Source organism: Microcebus murinus, chromosome 13, assembly GCF_040939455.1.
Source record: "Microcebus murinus isolate Inina chromosome 13, M.murinus_Inina_mat1.0, whole genome shotgun sequence".
Taxonomy (NCBI): domain Eukaryota; kingdom Metazoa; phylum Chordata; class Mammalia; order Primates; family Cheirogaleidae; genus Microcebus; species Microcebus murinus.
The window spans coordinates 18,077,506-18,099,769 of NC_134116.1; the positions used below are offsets into that span (position 1 = coordinate 18,077,506).

Genomic DNA, 22,264 nt, shown 5'->3' on the forward strand with positions numbered 1-22,264 from the left:
GTATTTTCTGAAGGTGTTATACAGTTTTATAAACATCATTTTTATTGCCTATTAATATTATAATTGTTCATTCAACAGTTGGGACTATAGATTAGTTCATTCGTCTCTCATTTTTGGACATTTTGAGTGTTTTCTGATTTTTCAGAATTATAAATATAAGCCACTGTTAGCATCTTTAAAAAACATGCTCTATTGATAGTGGGTAATATATATTATTGTACATACTTTATTGTCATACAGTAATTATTGCTATTTTTTGAGTTCTAGGAAACTCTGTCTTTCTTATAGAATAATAAGTTAATTTTTTGAAAACCCAATCACCTTTAGTTGAATAGATTACAGTATTTTTCCCTCACTAGACTGTTGTGCAACTCTTAATAATCATGATGTAGGTCTGTATGTCCTCAGGAACACACTATATTGTTAAGGAAGAAAAAATATATCTATATGACTTCATCTTTGAAAAAAAATTATTTTATATATTTCTTTTTGTATGTACATGAAGAAATGGATAGTCAAAGAGCTAGCTAGATGGAAAGACAGACAGGCATAAAAATAGTCATATAGGCTGTACACCAAAATATTAATCATGGTTATGTCTGAGGGATGGGTTTATGGGCGATTTTCCACTTTCCACTTTATAGCATTCTGTGACTTTTACGCAAACTTTAAAAAAAAACTAATATTTACTTTTGTATTTGGACAAAACAAACAATTTTTAAAAATGGGATGGTGTTTTGGTCTCTGTCTCAAAAGTCACTTCCCAGCTTGGTTACCTTGAGACAACCACACAGTGGTGGCGCCTTAGGTGGCCCCAGGTCACAGTCCTATGTTTCAAGTGGGGGCTGGAGTGTGGGACTTCCCATGCCACTCACCAAACACAATCTGAGCAGAAAGCCTGTGGAGAGGCGGCAGAGAGCACAGGGAGAAACCAGGTGCGGGTTCTGTCCTGCACACCATGCCTTCATACCTGTGCTCAGTTGGAGGGATTTAGTGTGAAGGGTGTGCTCCAAGTGGTCAGTTGGAGACCCAGAAATCTGAAAATAGGGATCCAGCACTAACAGCATCAGAAGATGCAGCAGGATGAGGAAGACCGCTGTCCCCAGTAAGAATCTAGAGAAGCTTGGTGTCTCCTCCCTGTGTCCTTCACCATAGAGTTAAGAGAAGTGGAGTATTCTTTTTCTTTTTTCTTTTTAAACCTCAGCATTACTCTTTTTATTTCTCCTTTATTGTTTATAGGAAATAATCTCATGTCAGTGGCCTGGGCACCAGCTTAAATCCAAAGCTATTGTTTCTGCTCCTGTAATTGTCTCAAATGTCATTTAATAATGGATGAAACAAATATTCTCAAGCTGCCAAAATAGCTGCCAAAGCTCAGAAGCTACTTTACTTTTTCCCATGCAATAATTACCCAGGGATAAGTTCCAGGATTTAGTAAGAAAGCAATTCTGCCACATAGATGGTGTTGCTGACATATATAAAAAGAGAGACTTGGTATTTTATATTTGATTTGCTCATGCTGGTATCTTTTCTAACTTCCGCAGGATATCTGAAGGCGTGAAGGCAAATTATAAAAATAGAGCATTTTCTGTAAAATGTAGACCTTTTTTATTGCTACAATGTTGGATAGTTTGGGTAGTAATACTACTAGGGTTTTTTATTTGTGTATTTATTTTCTTTGTATCCAAGTTTTACCACCTTATCCCCATTTTGCTCTCTTTGTACTGCATTCAGGCTAGGTAGGGCCATCTGACTTTGTCTAAAGCCACTGTGGACTTTCTCTCCACCACATTTGTCTCCCTCCTGCCTCGCCAAGCAGCATGTAAATCACTAGCACAGGCAGCATACATACTCCCCTTTGTTCTTTTGTCTGAGGGAACTTTGCCCATTTTTCAAAGCCCAGTTTGGAGCTCCCATCCGTGCTGGGAGACCTGGAGCAGGGTTACTTGGCTTCTCTGCCTAAGTCTCCTCTTCTTTTTAAGAGTAGATGATAATAGTGGCTGCCTCCTAGAACTGGGGGTAGGGAATAAACAGAAAGCATATTTGAGTGATTTCTCCCACCATGAATACTGGTCTTATTCCTTCTCAGTAGATCTAGATACTTTGATAGAGGTTTTTACGTACTCTTATGAAAGTAATTACCGTCATATGTTATAAGTAGATGACACTATCTATTGGACTTTTGGTTTCTTGAGGACAGAAATCATATCTTGTTTGCATTCCATCTGTAGTGCTGAGTACGGTGCACATTGTAGCACATCCCATAGCACTTGATAATGCTTACAGAATGTTCTCAGATGGAAGTTTCTTTTAAGTGACAGCAAAACTTTTAGGTAATATTTCCTTTTACAAAATGCAGTTAGAAGAGTAAACTCATAAACATCAAGCATGCCTATTGCCAATTAGTCATTTTTATTTTTTTTATTTTTTATTTATTTTTTAATTTTTTAATTTTTTTTTTTTTTTTTTTTTGAGACAGAGTCTCACTTTGCTGCCCAGGCTAGAGTGAGTGGCATGGCATCAGCCAACCTCACAGCAACCTCAATCTCCTGGGCTCAAGCAATCCTACTGCCTCAGCCTCCCAAGTAGCTGGGACTACTGCCTCAGCCTCCTGAGTAGCTGCGCCACCATGCCCGGCTAATTTTTTGTATATATGTTTTAGTTGGTCAATTAACTTCTTTCTGTTTTTAGTAGAGACAGGGTCTCGCTCAGGCTGGTTTTGAACTCCTGACCTTGAGCAGTCCGCCTGCCTCTGCCTCCCAGAGTGCTAGGATTACAGGCGTGAGCCACCACGCCTGGCCGTCAATTAGTCATTTTAATGGGCCATTACAACAAGTAGGGAAGGGAGGACCAGGCTGCAGAAACACATAGGTAAGGCCCCCAGATCTGTTGGACATTTTGAGAGTTTTCTGATTTTTCAGAATTATAAATATAAGCCACATTTAGCATCTTGAAAAAACACACTCTATTGGTAGTGGGCAATATATATTATCATACATACTGTATTGTCAAACAGTAATTATTGTTATTTTTTGAATTCCAAGAAACTTTCACTTTTTCTTATAGAATAGCAAGTTAAATTTTTTGAAAACCCAGTCACCTTTAGTTGGCATGGAATGACTACTGGTTTGTGATAGCATTCCCCTTCCCTCTCGGGAATTGTTGAGTCAGAAGGAATGTATGGGCAGTGAAAAGAGAAAACTTTTCCTAAGGGAGAGTTTGAGCTTCACTCCTTTACACACAGGAGCAGTTCCCAGATGCCAGACATCCTACATGTATCTATATTACACATTTATTTAATTGATACAAATTTAAGATGGGTTTTCATGTTCAAGTATTATAAGTTTTGCATAGAATAGAATACCTTTGCATAGAATACCTAGAATACATAGGTACTTTTAACATTAAGAACAAAACAAAAAACCCACACTAATCCCAGTCAGAGAGAACTTACTTTGTGTAACACACACACACACACACATACACTCTTACACACACTCATGCACACACACACCACCACTTTGGAAATGCATATAAAAAAGGCAGTAAAATTTTTAAGTGTGAGGTTTTGATGTCTAATAAGCCAAGTCAACAAAAACTGTAAACTTTTGAAATAGGTTTAAGATTATGTTTTTAAAGACTTACAGTTGGTAAAAACTGCTTTCACAAAGCCCTTGTGCTATGCGGTACAGAACTAAGCTCAGATCTCTGCTCGGAAATGCATGGAATTAATGCCTCTGTGGAAGCAACAACTAGAAGCAAAAGCTTGTAGCAGAGGGAAGAAACAGAATAAGAAATAAATATAGTTAGGCACGAAGTACTCAATATATCATAGAAAGATTTCTAGTAAAGATTGGTTAATTAAAATTTGTTGCTTAAAAGTCCACCTCTTTCAAAACTTTATATGTGGATGATGTCAATGGTGAGGAAGATGCCTATTCATTCATATGTGGAAATAACTAGAAGGGGGTGAAATATATTCCTCTTGGGTACTTAAATTTAAAAATATTATTATAATAAACAGTATCCTAACTCAAGCAGGTACAACTTCGTAGGTGTCTCTAAGATTTTGTGGAGTGCAATGTTCAGTGGTACATTGCAGTGTTGCACTGTCCAAATGAAGAGGTGGAGCAAGACACTATATGTGAAGAAAATTTATACCTCATATAACCCATGGGTCTGAGGTCGATGCCCTTGAAGAACTTTGTGTGAAGCTGAGAGAGGCCCTGACAGTATATCATCATGGGAGTGCACAGCATTTGGGAGGCAGTGGAAAGCTCTCAGGAAAAGACTATTGGGGGAAAACTACTGACCCTTCTCCTGCTAAAAGAAAAGGATCTTGTTTGTATCAAACATCTCACCCAGTGGGCACAGGCCCAAAAAGGCTGGGTGATACTGGGCTGTACCTGGAGATCTCTTGGCCAGAAATCTTAACTAAAGGTAGAAGGTGTGAAAAATCATTGAGTTGCCTTCCTGACCATTGCATCTCTCAGGATTTCAAAGAATTGTTAATTTAAACTTGGATATAAACAGAAGACAGGTGGAAATGGGAAGGACCCTGAGAGAAAAAGATTCAGCATCTTAGAGCTGGTAATGGGCCAAGAAGGATCTACTCAACACAGTCTGTAGTCATAAGGGAGCAAGAATTTAGAAATTTTAGGGGAGTCCTAATTTAGCTGAACAGTATTCCAAGGTATACTAAGAAGTTACATATGAGATTGCTTGATAGATAACAGTAATGTCTGGGGAATCTTAAAACTGGAGGTAGGAACTTTTCAAAAATGGGAACAAAACCAAATGCTGAATCTGTTGGCCACTGAGCTTCAATGTTCCTTGGCAATGTTTTTAAAAAATTATTGAACAGGTGGCTTATGAAGGACCATCAGGTGGCTTTCTGTTTTCTAGGAATAAGTGAAGTCATGTTGAGCTAGTCATCCTAACCACATTTCTCCTCTCTCTTTAACTGAGGTGCTAAGCTGGTGTAGTAGAGGAATGCAAAGCCTTTGGCAGAGTGTGTTTACCTTATGTATATACCATGAGATCCAAGGAACAAGTTAGAGAAGTGTTGCACTCCTGAGTGGGCAGTTGTTCAACTGCTGGAGTAACCAACCAGATGCCAGGAACGGTGACTAATACACTACATATTTATCTGGAAATGGGCCTCTAGAGATACTAGAAGGAGCCTGTTTTTGGCAATATTCTGTGCAATATCTTTATCAATGACTTTTATGAGACTATCACATGCTGATTAAATGTCTTCATGAATAAAGCTATTAGGAATATCTAATACAGTAGATGTTAGAATCTGGATTTAGGAGGATTTTGATCAACTAGAAATGGCTCAAACATAAAAAGATGAAATTTCATCAAGACACAAATAAAATCCTATTCTGAAGTCCAAAAACATAATTGTATAAATATAGGACAGAGAGATGTAGCATGTTAGTAAAGCCTTGTGAAAAAAAGATTTGGGGATTTTAGGTGATTGTAAATTTAATGTGGGCCATGAGGGTAGTGTGGCTACCTAAAAGTAATGGCATTTGGGCTGCATTCGTATATGGATATATTTAAAACCAGACAGCTGCTCTGCACCCAGCAGCTCAGACCATACTAGGCCTGCTCGGTGCAGTTCCGGATACTGTGATTTAAATGGCATGTTCTGCAGGGAGGGAAATGACATTGGAGCAAGGTGCGAAAATGCTGAGGTTTTCATGATGTGTGGTAGGTATAGGTGGTTGAAAGGGAAACGTAACTAGGCCACTGGGTGAGTGGAAGATTCAGGGAGATGCTTTTCTCCAGGTCATGAGGGAGAGTAGTCTGGTATTGAAACAGCTCTGATTGTCACTAGGAAGGGTTGAGGCAGGAGCAGCGCTTGTCAGGAATGTCACAGGAGATTACTGTATTAGGTTTGAGTCAGACCAAATACAAACGACCACCATTTCACTGAGCAGCTACTCTGTTCCTAGCATTTTTCTGGACACTGGAGCCCAAGATAATTTCTAGTTCTGCACATCAGTGGTTCTGAATGAGCCAAGTATTTATGGTGAGGCTGGAGTGGTTCTAGATCTGTGCTGTGCAACATGGTAGCCACTAACCATGTGTGGCTGCTACACTCTTGAAATATAGAAAGTCTTAATGGAGATGTGTGTGAAGTATAAAATATACATCTGGTTTTGAAGACTTAGATTGCACATTTTTATGCTGATTACCTACCAAAATGGTAACATTTTGGATCTGTTGGGTTAAATAACATGTATTATTAAAATTAATTTTACCTGTTTCTTTTTATTCTTTATTTTTTTTGGTGTGGCTCCTAGAAAGTTTAAAATTGCTTTTGTGGTTTGCTTTATATTTCTCTTAGAATTGCTGCTCTAGAATTCAGGTTGTAGAGTTAAGCTAACTTATAAATGTTTGATTTTTCTCTTCTTTTGTTTGTAGACCTGAGAAGATGGCTAAACTCCCAGTGATTTTAGGCAATCTAGACATTACGATTGATAATGTTTCCTCAGACTTCCCTAGTAAGTGGCAGTTCTTTGTAATAAACAGACACATTTTTTGTTTGGTTTTTACTTCAGTTTTGATTGTTTTGGACATCTTTTCAGATTATGTTAATTCGTCGTACATTCCCATGAAGCAGTTTGACACCTGTACGAAAATGCCGATCACGTTTGAAGTAGAGGAATTTGTGCCCTGCATACCAAAACACACTCAGCCTTACACCATTTACAACAATCACCTTTACGTCTATCCTAAGTACTTGAAATATGACAGTCAGAAGTCTTTTGCCAAGGTGAGTGCGCAGGTTGAGGTTTCACTCCTGATATCAAACTCTCCCTTAGGATTTGACTTCCCATGTTCTTTTATAAATATTTACATTTTCTGATTTTTTTTTGTTGTTGTTTTTCTTATTCTCTTTTGTTCAACTGTTGCTGCAGGCCAGAAATATTGCTATTTGCATTGAGTTCAAAGATTCAGATGAGGAAGACTGTCAGCCCCTAAAGGTTTGTTCTTTATGGATGTTCACCTGTATATTCTGATGTTTTCCATTCTAAAAAATACACTTGTGTGATACTTTACAACTAAAGAAATTTAGCATCTTTTAATTGACACAAACCAAAAATATATAATGTTACAATATGTAACCACATAGGCTGTCTCTCATAGAATATGGAATATTGAACTTCTTGCTCTTAATTGACTGTTCTGTTAGTCTCTTTAGGGTTGAACATTTCTTATACGTACTCAATTCAGTAAACACTGTATACACACTATGAGGTAGGCGTCATGTGGGTGCTAAGAATTATGAGATGAATAATGTTGATAATAGAAATCACAATAAGATGGTCAACAATAGGTGATCTTTATTAAATGCTTACTATGTAGTAGTATTGATAGTAATAGATTACAGGTTTCATTTACTGAATGCTGTTTATACTCCAGGCACTACTCTTTTGTTTGTTTAACTCTTAGTTCTCCTAATCGTCTTGAGTTAGGTAATATTATTATCAATATTTTTTAGATGAGGAGCCTAATGAACAGAATTTAATTGCTTAAAGTTATACATTATCAGAACTGAGATTCGAACCCAAACAGTCTGGCTCCAGAATCCAAATTCTTTACTGTAACTATATTAAAATTAAATTTTAAAATTAAAATTTTCTAAGAAGGGAAGAAGACAAAGATATGAAAAAGAATATAATATAGTGTCTGCTCTGAAGAAATTCACAGCTTAGTAGGAAAGACACCCATGGAGAAAAAGACCCTGGATCACAGGTGTTTTCTTGGAAAAACTGCATAATTAGTATGAAAAAATGCTGAGGGGACACAGAGGAAGGGGTTGACAATTTCTCAAAGGATGCACAAGAGTTTGCTTGGTGCACATAGAAGCAAAGGTCATCAGAGGAATTGCATAAGCAAAGGCATGCAGGGGTGAAAGGGAAGAGTGAGAAAGGTCTCATCCAGAGCTGTGACCAGGAGGAGCAGGGAGGAGGCAGGTGGGTGGGCTTGGAGGTGAGCTGTTCCTGGGAGGCAGGGGGTCCCAGGCCTGGGGTCTCACAGAAGAAGTCCATCGGAGGTGGTGATGTTAAGTACATGGTGTGGGAGCACCTCTTTCTTTATAACACATCTGACTTTAATTTCTTATTCTATTAATTGAATACCAATTAATGGTGTTTCCTTTTGTTAACTCTTTAGTGCATTTACGGCAGACCTGGCGGGCCAGTATTCACAAGAAGCGCCTTTGCTGCAGTTTTACACCATCAGCAAAACCCAGAGTTCTATGATGAGGTAAGTGCTGTTTTCAAGGGAAAATCCAGTTTCACCAGTTTTAAGGGAAACCGAGTCTTTGCTTGGTAAAGCAAAATTTCTCCATAATATACTGAAATTACAGTGATAGAACTAAATGTTGAAGTACTTGCTTTACATATTTTTTCTGATTTTGAAAGTAATAAATTGATTTTTTAAAAATAAAAATTTGGAAAATGCAGATAATATAGAAAAGAAAAAGTTATAATCCCACCATAACTACCACAATTAATATTAGGCATATTTCCTTTCAAATTCATACTTAAGTATAGTGACATTTGTGGGACCCAAGAATCATCCTTTCTTATCATTCGGTTTAGTTATGTAGAATTATAATTTAGTTCATTAAAACTACTGCATGAATGCTACTTTGGAATGTTCTACCCTGGTTCTTCATAATGCCATGGCTGTGGTTACTTGGTGTAGTAGTGACTCTCATGTGTTTTCCAATTCTTTTTAGAAATACCATCACCTCTCCTCCTATTTCTGCTCAGTGAATTCAGGATCCATTTTTTTGCTTGGCCCAGTTTACAGTCTCAGGTGTCCTTGAATGCAAATGTTAATATCAGTTTGGAGACCATTGGGTAACATGTTGTGTCTCTGCTTTCCCTGAGAGTGTTGATGTTTTGGAATATTGAAAGATTGTTATTTTGTCTTCCTTGCAGATTAAAATAGAATTACCCACTCAGCTACATGAAAAGCACCATTTGTTGTTCACATTCTTCCACGTCAGCTGCGATAACTCAAGTAAAGGAAGCACAAAGAAGAAGGATGTTGTTGAAACTCAAGGTTGGAAAGTTCATCATTATTTTGGTTTTTAATAATTTACACATTACGTTCTTGAATTATAATTGCATTCTGAATTTGCATCCTTTTGTGAAGTAGTTTTTATATGAAGTTTGTAGGTAAGGTATAGGTAGCATGCCTGGGTTGCATATGGAAATTTTTATAAAAGAAAATTGTATAATTCTAATCCCAAAGAGACCAAAGTACATTGTAGACAATGTTCTGCAGAGACTATATTCAGAGCCTTTTAAATTTCTTACTCTGATTGACATTAGCAGTTCTTTAAAATCAGACAGTTTTACATTGGCTTTCTTTCATATACTTATGGTGGGTTTTTTTGTTCTTTCTTTTTAACAGTTGGATATTCCTGGCTCCCGCTCCTGAAGGATGGAAGGGTGGTGACTAGTGAGCAGCATGTCCCCATCTCAGCTAACCTTCCTTCTGGCTACCTTGGCTACCAGGAGCTGGGGATGGGCAGGGTAAAGGACTTTAAGATCAGTTTATCCCAATTCCTTCAAAAAACACTAAAGAACAACTAAAACAACAGTAACATGGAAAAGCACACAGTATTTTTGCCATTCCCAACATTTTGATTTTAGTTATTCATTTCCAAGTAATCTTCGACCATTAGAAGGCATGCTGTTAGCAGTTCGCACAATGTCAGAATTATACTTTGGGCATTTTATAAGCCCTGAACTAGCAGAGAAATAGATACTTGGAGATCCTGGATAAGGTAGATGTCTGTCTCTGCAAACTAGCCATGCTCAAATAAAGATGAGTTCTTAGGGTCAAACTATCAGGAATTTTCTTCCAGCCTGGTATAAGTGGAATAAGCCAATGTCTCACCCACATGGCAGCACATTCATAAACCTTTCTGATTCGTGAGAACCAGATGTCCTTCAGATTTCTCTATTTGGTTTGTTGGCTTTGCATTCTTTTAAACATCTTAAATTTTGTATACTTTAGCTTTATAGCATGCTCAGATGTGGCCTGTTGTTTAAATGTTTCCCTACATTTAAATAATGCCAAATTTGGGTCCATATTATGGACAGATAGTTAAAGTGTTCCTAAAGAAGGGTAAATCATATAACTTTCAGTTATATTTCTAGTCTGAACACAATAGAAAATTGGAGGTTTTAGAAGCTAAAGTCGGCACAGGCAGCCAGCCGACGCAGTCCTGTGCCCGCACTGCTGCTGTCCCGTCGGCTTTATTTGGTTCTTTCTGCTCTGTCAGAATCCTCAGCTCACGTGTGGTTAAGATACTGGTGAAGTAGAGTGCTTTCCCTCGCAAGTGGACAGTAACTCACACAGCTGCAAGTAAATGGAAAAGATAACTTAGGAAATCCAGTGAGAAGAGCATTGTATTTAGGGAGAGAGAGTGGGCAGATGAGCATCTGCTACATCCCTGGTGTGGCCAGGCACAGCCACCGAGTCACTGGAGGTCTCCAACTGCCCATGCCTCGTCAACCCTCACTGATGATCATGTTGGAAGCCAAAATAATTAATCTGTTGGGATTTTTTTCCTCCATATTTTTTCAGCATTATGGTCCAGAAATTAAATGGGTAGATGGAGGCAAGCCACTGTTGAAAGTTTCAACTCATCTGGTTTCTACAGTGTATACTCAGGTATGTGCCGTTCCATTAAGATTAGCAGTGGTTGCTCTGGGACTGAGTTTGCACTTTTTTTGCAAAACAAAATCCTGATATGTTGTATGCATTTATTTTTACTCTGTCTCTTTTTTTTTTTTTTTTTTTTTGAAGAAAGTATATCTAAGGTGCTCATCTGTACTGATACAAATGAATACTATAAGTAACATTTTTCAGTGACAGTTTTCCCCTTTTGTTGGAATATCTTTTTGATGTTCTCATTGTTATATGATCAATTTCATAGTCTTATAAAAATATGCAAGAAGAAAATGCTTCTATTTCCACAGCATTTATACTAATAGCCTTTCTTTTTCTTCTTTTTTGCCTGTAGGATCAGCATTTACATAATTTTTTCCAGTACTGTCAGAAAACTGAATCTGGAGCCCAAGCCTTAGGGAATGAACTTGTAAAATACCTTAAGGTACTGCATGGCTTTCTTAGTAGCCTCTTTTAATGAGTCTTGAGTAGGTTGGGTTTTCTGTTTGGTGGTGAGTGTTATTCTGGCTCCTTGGAAACCTCTGTAAGGATGCTCTTACCTGGGCGTCTCACATTAATAGCTTCTTTGTGGTTTTCAGTAGTGGCAAACAGTGGCCATAGAAATGGTACTACTCCTGCCTTCATCCTAGTTCCCTGTGTCCCTTTCTGCAGGCCAGATCTCTACTACACATTGTTTCCTATGCATGGAAAGCCACTCACTTGGCACAGGCCTCCTTGTTGAGCTCTCACTTGGTCCCAAGCACAGTGACGGGCACAGAAGTAGTGACTTTAGTCCTCATCCTTGAGGAGCTTCTAGGAAGGAATTTCATTGCAGGAAAGGATATAAACTCAGTGACGGGCATGCTAGGTGGATAAATCAAATCAAACAAAAAATAATATACATAACCAGTCCCAACTTTGTGTAGGGGTAGGGAGGTTCCTGGAGGTGCTGAGCAGTGGAAGTCAGGTAGGGTGTGTCTAGGGTTGTTTCCTCCAGCCCGTGATGGTGGGGGACATTTTGAAGTGATAGAGTAGCTGAAAGGGCATTCTAGGCATGGGGACAAAACAAGAAATGTAAGAAATGGGACGGAGATTTGTTAGGTCTAAGCAAGAAAAATGGAATATTTACTATATATGCACACACACACATATACATATACATATAGTGAAGATTTTTACATGTGATAGCTTGCAGCCCCTCCCTCCATCTCAGAGATAACCATGTCACATCTCTGACCATTCTTCCTGATCCTCTCCCCTTCTGCCCCCATCTTCCAATTTTAAGGACCTTTGTGATTCTCTGAGACCCACCTGGATAACTCCTATGTTAAGGCCATCTGGTTGGCGATCACTTCCTCTGTGCCATGTAACATATTCACAGGTGGTGAGGACTAAGATGTGGGCATCTCTGGGGGGCCTCCTGCCCACCACAGCCTTCCATCTGTTTTAGAAGGAGCTCTTCCATCCCTATTTGGAACTGAGTGGGAATTACTTTGGGTTGGTTTGCTTTTGCAGAGATAATGTAGATAACATGAGCCTCTCCACCCCACGTCTGCAGAGCCTGCATGCAATGGAAGGCCACGTGATGATCGCCTTCCTTCCTACCATCCTGAACCAGCTCTTCCGAGTCCTCACCAGAGCCACCCAGGAAGAAGTCGCAGTGAACGTGACTCGGTAAGAGAGGTGGATGGATGGATGCCCTTCTTCTCTTCCAGTCTGTCCACATCTGGAGCAAAGTCATGCATATCTGGGATGCTGGTCTATGCTGAATGTTATATTTAAGAAGTGTTTTAGGATCCCATATGAAGGACCCCATCTTACTCCTTGTCTCCTTGTTTCCTAAGTGCCAATGGCATCCTCATTGTTCTACTACTGCTGTGATAATAATGAAATGTTTCCATTTTCACATTACTATTCATTGCTTTATTCATTCCTGTGGTGTGTAGGGTCATTATTCATGTGGTTGCCCAGTGCCATGAGGAAGGATTAGAGAGCCACTTGAGGTCATATGTTAAGGTATGTAAAACAAACTGTTGTGATCATTTACATATGTGGCTCTCTAGTTTTCCTTCTAAGACTTATTTTTTACAAGCCTGGTTATTTGGGGAGGTACCTGTGACTTAATACTCATGCTTTCTATTCTGTTCCTCCTTGCCAGTGCTTGTTTCTGGACAAGGGGAAGGATGATGAGGGGTAGCCATTCCTTTAGTTACTGAATTTAGTTCTTTCAATTACATTTCTTATAATGGGGTTCCCAAATAACATGTCAAATAACATGGAAGTTTAAGGAAGAATTTTAAGTTGCTCTTGGCTAGGCCTCAGGCATAGTTAGTCGACTTCATTTTCTTTATTCCATGTACAATTTTCAGCAAAAGTGTTTCTCCCAAAATAGGAAGGTTAGCTCTGTCCACAATCACATTAGACAACTATGTGGGACAGCAAGAGATGGCATTAGGATAAATATCAACAAGTTCTTTCTTTGTGTACAACATTTAGTAAACGTAGTGGCTATTATTGTTCTAAAAAGTTACACATGTGCTTTTTAGTCTTAGACAGCTTTGTGAATTACAACTGTGTGATAGTTTAGAAAATAAAGTTGGGCTGGGCGAGGTGGCTCACACCTGTAATGCTAGCACTCCGAGAGGCTGAGGTGGGCGGAGCGTTTGAGCTCAGGAGTTCGAGACCAATTTGAGCAAGAGCATGAACCCCGTCTCTATTAAAAATAGAAAGAAATTACCTGGACAACTTAAAAATATATAGAAAAAATTAGCCGGGCTTGGTGGCACGTGCCTGTAGTCCCAGCTACCCAGGAGGCTGAGGCAGTAGGATTGCTTGAGCCCAGGAGTTTGAGGTTGCTGTGAGCTAGGCTGATGCCATAGTACTCTAGCCTGGGCAATAGGGTGAGACTCTCTCTCATTCATAAATAAATAAATAAATAAATAATAAAAAATAAAATAGCCGGGCGCTGTGGCTCACGCCTGTAATCCTAGCTCTTGGGAGGCCGAGGCGGGCGGATTGCTCAAGGTCAGGAGTTCAAAACCAGCCTGAGCAAGAGCGAGACCCCGTCTCTACTATAAATAGAAAGAAATTAATTGGCCAACTGATATATATATAAAAAATTAGCCGGGCATGGTGGCGCATGCCTGTAGTCCCAGCTACTCGGGAGGCTGAGGCAGAAGGATCACTCAAGCCCAGGAGTTTGAGGTTGCTGTGAGCTAGGCTGACGCCACGGCACTCACTCTAGCCTGGACAACAAAGTGAGACTCTGTCTCAAAAAAAAAAATAAATAAATAAAAAATAAATAAATAAAATAAAATAAAGTTGAGGTTCTTCAGGATATTAGTCACCCATGGTCATGCTGCTCATTCCTTGAGATCCCTGGTATAGAGGGAGTTAGGAGCTGATGCCCCTGATCTGAGTTGGGTGAGTCACATATTTTGTTGCGTTTCCTAAAGACATCCTGGGCTCCCTCTTTCTATCACATGACAATCACCCTTCCCACCTTCATATCAAAACTGCCTCTCCCACACATAAGATTGTACCTTGGTCCCCACTATCCATTCTTTGGAGCCTCTCAAGCTTTCAGCCCAACTAAGAGATTCAGTGCATTGAAATCTCTTTCCCTTTTCTTCAAAGTATGCATATAAAGCTGAGCCATATGTTGCTTCCGAATACAAGACAGTGCATGAAGAACTGACCAAATCCATGACCACAATTCTCAAGCCTTCAGCTGATTTCCTCACCAGCAACAAACTGCTAAAGGTATGTCAGGGGAGTCATTGTGGCTCTTTGGTATCGAAACTGATGAGTAAAAATTCAAACTCCACAGCCTGATTAATTCAGCTTTTTTGTGTGCTTTTAGAGATAGTCACCACTACCCCTAAAAAGCAGTAACAGAATTACTTCCCCAGTATCAACTTGGCTGATTGTGTCTCGAGATAGCAGCTGCAAAGAAGCATTGTGTTCAGAGTTTCACTGGCTCTTGAGTCATAGTAAGTCGTCATAGTCAAGTCAGTGGAGGACACCGACTTAGTGATTATAAAGGCAGATGTCACTAAATGAGAGATCTGCAAAGGGGAAGGACTGCACAGATAATCCAGCAGCTCCTGTCATGGGATTGTGCCATGCTGAGTGTAGGCGTCCGGTTTCCCGGCAGGATGGAGTTACTTACTGTTGAACAAGCAGAAGACACCTGCCACTCAGCCCTCCAGTCTGATAACAATTTGCTGAGCAGTCAAGCTATGTTTTAGGGTCATTCTTGCTTTATGTTAATGACACTGTCAGCCTAAGAGAATTTTGTCTTACCTATTAATTTGTTTTTCTTACTGGGGTCCTATGTTTGTTTTCTCTTTTAGTATTCATGGTTTTTCTTTGATGTGCTGATAAAATCCATGGCCCAGCATTTGATAGAGAACTCCAAAGTTAAGGTATGTTACTTCACATGGAGGCTTATGTTCTTAGGGGAAAGTCTCTTCCGTTGTGTTTGTAGCAAAGTTTCTTAATGCTTTCTACGTGCCAGTTATAGGACTGCTCCAAGTGCTTTACAAGTAATCATTGTAGCTTCATAACAACTCAATGAGGGAAGTACTGTTCTCCCTGATTTTATAGATAAGGAAACTGAGGCCAGTGTGTTTGAGTTACTTGCTCAAGGTCATGCTGCTAGTAAGTAGAAGGAATCAGATTTTCAAACCATTCTGGCCCCAAAGGCGTGTTATGAACTATTACATTATTACATATAGAGAAAAGGGTGGCTTTTCCTTTGTCTAGCTTAGAAATCTTTAGGTTTATTTAAGTGGGAACAATAGTTTAAGTATTAATTTAAAATGTCTGCCGGGCGCTGTGGCTCACGCCTGTAATCCTAGCTCTTGGGAGGCCGAGGCGGGCGGATTGCTCAAGGTCAGGAGTTCAAAACCAGCCTGAGCAAGAGCGAGACCCCGTCTCTACTATAAATAGAAAGAAATTAATTGGCCAACTGATATATATATATAAAAAATTAGCCGGGCGTGGTGGCGCATGCCTGTAGTCCCAGCTACTCGGGAGGCTGAGGCAGGAGGATCACTTGAGCCCAGGAGTTTGAGGTTGCTGTGAGCTAGGCTGATGCCACGGCACTCACTCTAGCCTGGACAACAAAGCGAGACTCTGTCTCAAAAAAAAAAAAAAACCAAAAAAACTAAAATGTCATTATCCAGCATTTATTAAGTGTCTTGACCATTGTAGGCATTTCTCAGGGGCATAGGTGGGAGAGTCTCACTGACCCTGTGTCTTCTAGGACCATTCAATGGGCTGTAAAGGTGCAGTGTCAAATTTCCTCCCTCCCCCATGCCTGTCTGTGGTGGGGCCTGGATATGTGTGCCTTTGTGACTGTGGGTCCCCGCCCCCTTGCCTTTCCTCCATTCCAACTGGGCTCTGCCTGGTCTTGTCTCTGAATTGGTGCCTGCTGAGGTATGATCAGCCACCTCTGGCCATCTGAGACTCAAAGTGGATACGTTTTCATGAAGTTCCAGTGCAGTAAACAGAAGTGATAATGTCACTTTCTCATCTTGAAAACTCCAGAGCTCCATCTGAGACTGTTGTCCTTGTGACGGTGGATTCTCGTGGCTGGCTGGTTGAAGTGGAAGGAGCCGGTGATGCCAGGCACTCACAGTAAATGCTTGTGCTGCAACCCTCAATCCTTGCAGGCAGGAGAGAAGCAATCAGGAGGGAGGGTCAAGATGTAGGCTTCCTACATGGGGATCTGGGCTCTCAGAGGGAGCCTTGGAGAGGCCGCTAGGTTTTGCTGGACGGAAGGTCAGTGGTTAGACCTAAAGCCATACTTTTCCTCCAGTGGAGCGGGCACTGGTGCCTGACCAGGTGGTTTCTCTCCCCTCTCTTTCCCCTCTCTCTTTTAAATCCAGTTTAAAGATCTGATTTTAGTGCACAGGGAGATGCCAGATGGAAGTGGGCCCTGCCTTCCACAGAGAAACGTACCATCTAAATCATGCCAGGACAGCCTGCCAAGGAAAACTCTAGCAGATTGTCTACTTGGCAGGAAGCAGCCAAGTGTGCATGCACATACACACACATACACATGTATCCTTTGGATATATGGCTTTTCTGTTAAAAAATGTTGTCATATACAGAATAGGATTCCAGCCTGTATTAGTTTGCTGGGGTTGCCACAATAAAGCACCACAGACTGGGTGGCATAAAGAATAGGCGTTTATTTTCTCACAGTTGAGAGGCCGAGAGTCCTAGGTCAAGCTGTCCGCAGGGTTGGTTTCTCCTTGGCTTGTAGACAGCCACTGTCTCTTGTGTATGCCTGTGTCCTAATGTCTTCTTGTGAGGACGCCAGTCCTGTTAGATTCAGGGCCACCCTAATGACCTCGCTTTACCTTAATCACCTCTTAAAAGACCCTCACTCAAAATACAGCCACATTCTGAGGTATGAGGAGTTATGACTTCAGCATATGCTTTGAGGGGGGCACAATTCAGCCCATGACAAGGCCCCAGTGGTGGTTTCATTATTTTTGGCTCTAAATAAATGTGATCACTTCAGAGCAAATGGTGACATGATTATATTTAAAAATATAACTGAGTCATTCAGCAGCTGTTCATTGAGTCCCTACTATGTGCCAGGCTCAAGGATTATGAAGTTAAGTGCAGCATGGTTTGTGCCCTCAAGGAGTTCAGGTGAGAAAGTGTACAGTTAGTTCAACGGTCATCTTAACTCCTGACGAGTGATCTGACAGAGGTGGGCACACAGTGCTCAGGAGTGGGGAATACAGGAAGACTGCCTGGAAGAGGTGTGGGTTGAGAAGGGTTCTGACGAGTAAATAGGAGTTGGCCTGGTTAAGAAGGAGAATGAGGACTGTGTGGAAAAGAGAATTCCCAGCTTTCACCATCACAGGGAACTATAGTATCCTGTTCCGTCCTTATGACATAGCAAAGACTATGTGAGAGATGGTCAAGGGGGTAACAAACGCTTCTACGAACACTCACGAGATATTTCAAAATCAAGCATCAGTGACATTTTTCTGAGAACTCTGTTAGAAAATTAATGAAGGAATTTAGTTGAATGTTTGTTCTCAAGATGCCAAATTAAACTATAGGAACATTGTCTACTTTAGGGCTGGACTGAAAAGTATCTTCTGGTCCAGCTCATCCCTTATCTCACATTGATAGAGATGATAAGGCAAACCTGTGCGGTGACCTGCCCAAGCTGCCACTGCTGAGCAGAGCCAAGAACTTGTGCTAGAGCCACAGGCAGCCTCTCCTAGGTGTCCTGGCATTTCCAGCCTTATAACGTGATATGCCAACACCTCTGCCCTGGGAAGTGGTTTATTTGTCTTTGGAACTTTACACAAACCACTCAAATGCTGCCATGCACAACCTTTTCCGTAAGTTAATTTTGTCTTGGCCCTAAACCAATATTCAGAGATTTTAGAAGTAGTTTAAAATATATATATATCCAGCTGTGCTTAAAAGGAAACACTGGCATCCAAAAGGAGAAAACTTAGCCATAGCATAATTTACTATAAAAAGAGATTCAAAATACCTATGTACCACTTTGGAGAGTTCAGCATCTTCACTTTTAAAGTGCTCCCCTCTGGCTTCTGTCTCCCTGTCACTGCAGATCCTATGCTATTCTTTCCCCTAAATCACACATTATTGAGCTGGGAACTCCCCTGACATTTTTTAAATCCTTCATTCGGTTTGTCTTATGTCTTAGGAGTAATGAGTTTTATATGTTTGAATTAGTTATTTTTGTGTTTGTCTTAAGAATTTTATGTTTAATCCCTGGTTCCAGTATTCTGAATTTAGCAATATTCGCCATTCCTGTACCACTTTTGATTACTAAAACTTGATCATATCCCCTTAGAATTTTAACAATTTTAGACTGAAGATTGTTAATTTATTCTGATGTCTTTCTAACACTGGCCTTGATTTTTCCTCCTCATTGGGGAGTCTTTCTTAAAGTGCAGTATACTAGGCACACACCAGTATTGTAGGAGCACCTGGGCTCTGGATTCGTAAGAGCCAGGTTATGCTTTCAGTGTTGCTTAAAGTGCCCTACGCGAGGATACCTAGCCTCCGTCGGCACTCGGGAAAATGGTGTGTGTTGAGCTGATGCCGTCAATGTACAATTGGGTGCATTCCCAGTGGTAGTGAGGTGACTCCATTTGATGCATGTGTACATGAAGGAGTACATTTGCATGCAATTTTACCTGCCTCTGAAGGTGCCACGCTCCTGCTGAAAGTGGAAATGGCCACCTGTGACCACCTTCTCGCCATTTGCTGAGGAAGGATGTGAATCAGAGCTTCTTTTTGAACTAGCATCTAAAATAAGCAATTTCCTTACTACAACAGATGGACCTGCAAAGTTTGAATTGATAATGTGTGACTGTGCCAGGCTCTAGTGTTTTATAGGTGACATGTGCTTAGAATTTACAATGAGTAGTATTTGAGGAAAATGTAAAACAGACATCAGGGCCTGCTGAGCAGTCCTCCCTTCACTCGCTGCCCCTATGGTCTACAATTTGTAGATGTTTCTTTTCCATCATTTATATTTAGCAACTATAATTTCAGCAGACTGCTCCTGAATTTCTTTTCCTCCTACACTGATTCAAGCAAATTGCTGGCATTCCACAGGTATACTTCAGGAAAGGAAGTTACAAAATCTGGCATAGGCTAGGATGAATATATACCCTTAAGTGTTGCTTGTTTAACCTTGAACAATTTTTTAGTTTAAATGAGCAAAGAAAGAACTTTCATTTGAAAAGTGAAAGGAGAATGGTACGGTTCCTATTCTAAATAGACTGTTTGGACTTCTCCTAAACCAAATTTGTAAGCACTGTACTTATGTGACAGGCATAATGTTCATCTCCATACCCCTCCATGAGGGTTTTGAACAGTTGTCCTGTGCAGAGCATTGAGGAGAAGTGCAAATGGAGTAGAAGGTGACTCCTTAACCTTGAAGCTGACATAGTTATTGGAGAAAGAAGATACAAGCCTGGAACAATTAGAGCAGAGTCTAAAAGGTATATCTATGAGCCTCAAGAATGATAGGAGATTAATACAGGGATAGAGATGAAACTTTACCTGGGTCTTGAAGGATACTACAATTTAGGGACGGGAAAATGAGCATTATACAGAGGAAACAGCTCATGCACACGTAAGGACCCTGGGGCAGAGCTCAGGCTGGCTGGATTGAGATTTAAGAGGGGGAAGAGTAAAAACAAGATTAGCTCAGGAACAAAGACAAGATTACAGGGAGCTGTGAAGCCAAGCAGTGGATGGTTTGGTAGAGAGGTGGAGTAGGTTCTTTAGGAGTAGCAAGATAAAAGAGAGTATAAATGTTGGCTTGGAAACTTATGTCAATGAGTCTGCCCACCCTGAAGTATAAATAGCCTATGGAACAGAGTCATGTCCTTTTTTTATATTAATTTATTTGGTTTTAAGCTCTCTAACTGCAGTAATATGAAGTGACATTTTATGGTGATGCTGATGAAGATCGAGTGTTGGGAGGCATGAGGTGGAGTGGGGATGAGGATGGACAGCATTGTGAGTAAGAGAGATGGAGGCAGGGCCATTAATTCCACCCAGCAATCCCCCCTGTAGGTGTTTACTGAAGAGAAATGGAAGCATATATCCATACAGAGACCAGTGTGCAAATGTTCAGGGTAGCTTTAGTTGTCATAATCAAAAACTAGAAACAACACAAATGTCCATCAACTAGTAAATGGATGGCAAATTGCAGTAACGCCATACAACGGAATATGTCTTAGTAATAAAAAGGAACAAAGTGCTGAGTCATGAAACAACATGGGTGAATCTCAGAAGTATCATGTTAAATGAAGGAAGTTAGACACAAAAGACTGTAGACTTTATGAATCCATATACAATGTATGATGTTCTGGAAGAAGAAAAACTATAGGGACGGAGCACAGAGCAGTCAGGGATGGCCAGGGACTGGAAGTGGAGCAGGGATGACCGTGATGTCCTGTGTCTTCCTGATCGTGGTGGTGGTTACATAGCTGTATTCACTTGTCAAAACTTGCCAAACTGTACACTTTAACAGTCTGAATTTTATAGTTTGGAAGTTATAGCTCAATAAACCTGACTTAAAACACAGTAAAGTCACATTTGAGTGAGGGGAAAGGCTAGCTGGGTATCCAGTGGAGATGGGAGGAGGAGCAGCTCTGGAGAGAGGCAGTAGAACAGAGGACTTGGTTTACCAGGGCAGGTGGAAGGTGATAGGTTATGCCTGGGGTAGCTTAAGCTGTAGGGCCATGAGTTCAACAGCTATGACAGAGACCTAAAATAACATGGACTTAAGGAAAAAAAATGCAAATTCCTTCTCCCGTGAAAATCCAAGCTCATAGGGGATTCTGTTTCACAAAGTCAGAGGCTTAGACTCCTCCGTTCTGTTGCTTTGTCTCTGGGAGTTCTGTTGCTCCTCTTGAGCTGATGGGCTTCACCACCACAGCCACACTGTAGCCAGTAGGAAGAGGAACATGCACCTTTTCCCTTTTAGGATGTGACCCAGAAGTTATAGGAATCACTACCGCTACCACCCCATAAGCCAGATTTAGTCACATGGCCTTACCCAGCTCCAAGAACAGGTGGTTTGTGTAGTGTTTGTTGTGGGTATCCACGAGCCCAGGTAAAAGTTGAGGTTCTAGAACCACAAGAGAGGATGGAGAACAGATAGTGGGAGGCGACCAGCCACGGTTCCACGAGGAGCTGTGGGACAGCAAACAGATTTCCAGTTGGCAGGTGGAGATGCAGGCTTGAACAAGGAAGAGAACGGACAGACATAACAAAATAGATTGCGAGCACCAGTCTGCTGAAACCGTGAGCCTAAGCTTTTCTCTGAGGAGAAGGATTGTGTCAGTCTAGTGTGGGTGGGAGAGCCATCAGAGGACAGGGCAGGTCTGCCATGAGGTTAAGAGAAGGAAGGTCTCAGACTGCAGAGTGGTTCTGGGAGAGGCGAGCAAGGCCCTGGGAAGTCCTCGAGCCAAAGTCGGTCGTCAGAGAGTCCCACATCCCCCAGCAACAGGCCTGCACAGCGTCCCTGCCCCACTCAGTCATCGGATGGGAGCAGCCGTGCCAGGTGTGGGGCTGACGCAGCAGTAGATTTCAGGGCACGGTAGCAGGGCCATGGGCCAGTTACATCCTCTGCAGCAGGAGATCTGAGGTGCCACTCTCATGGCACCAGCAGGGTAGAGGGTGGAATAAATGTGGGCAGTACAGAGAGAAGACTGATTCTGGTGAATGAAAATGACAAGGTGGGGGAAGAAAGGTTGTAGGAAAAAAAAGAAGAGAGAGAGAATGGAAAAACAAGCACCAGATATATTCTCCAGAAAACTGGTATTAACTGAGTAGCACCTAAGTGGACACATAGGTACTACAGTAATAGGGTATTGGGCAGGTGGGAGGGGGGAGGGGGGTGGGTATATACATACATAATGAGTGAGATGTGCACCATCTGGGGGATGGTCATGATGGAGACTCAGACTTTTGGGGGGAGGGGGGAAATGGGCATTTATTGAAACCTTAAAATCTGTTACCC

General features: G+C 41.0%; 1 protein-coding gene across 25 annotated transcripts in view; it reads left to right on the plus strand.

Moving 5' to 3' along the window:
- The window catches only part of DOCK9 (dedicator of cytokinesis 9), a 272,799-nt gene that overhangs the window by 176,936 nt on the left and 73,599 nt on the right, over positions 1-22,264 (plus strand). For all 25 annotated transcript variants that reach the window (XM_076009317.1, XM_012755876.3, XM_076009325.1 and 22 more), the window contains exons 16-27: positions 6,439-6,518; positions 6,603-6,790; positions 6,936-7,001; positions 8,194-8,286; positions 8,970-9,093; positions 9,448-9,569; positions 10,630-10,716; positions 11,069-11,158; positions 12,272-12,387; positions 12,660-12,729; positions 14,350-14,475; positions 15,069-15,140. In XM_076009317.1, the coding sequence (XP_075865432.1) occupies positions 6,439-6,518; positions 6,603-6,790; positions 6,936-7,001; positions 8,194-8,286; positions 8,970-9,093; positions 9,448-9,569; positions 10,630-10,716; positions 11,069-11,158; positions 12,272-12,387; positions 12,660-12,729; positions 14,350-14,475; positions 15,069-15,140 (1,234 nt within the window). The remainder of the gene's footprint in view (positions 1-6,438; positions 6,519-6,602; positions 6,791-6,935; positions 7,002-8,193; positions 8,287-8,969; positions 9,094-9,447; positions 9,570-10,629; positions 10,717-11,068; positions 11,159-12,271; positions 12,388-12,659; positions 12,730-14,349; positions 14,476-15,068; positions 15,141-22,264) is intronic.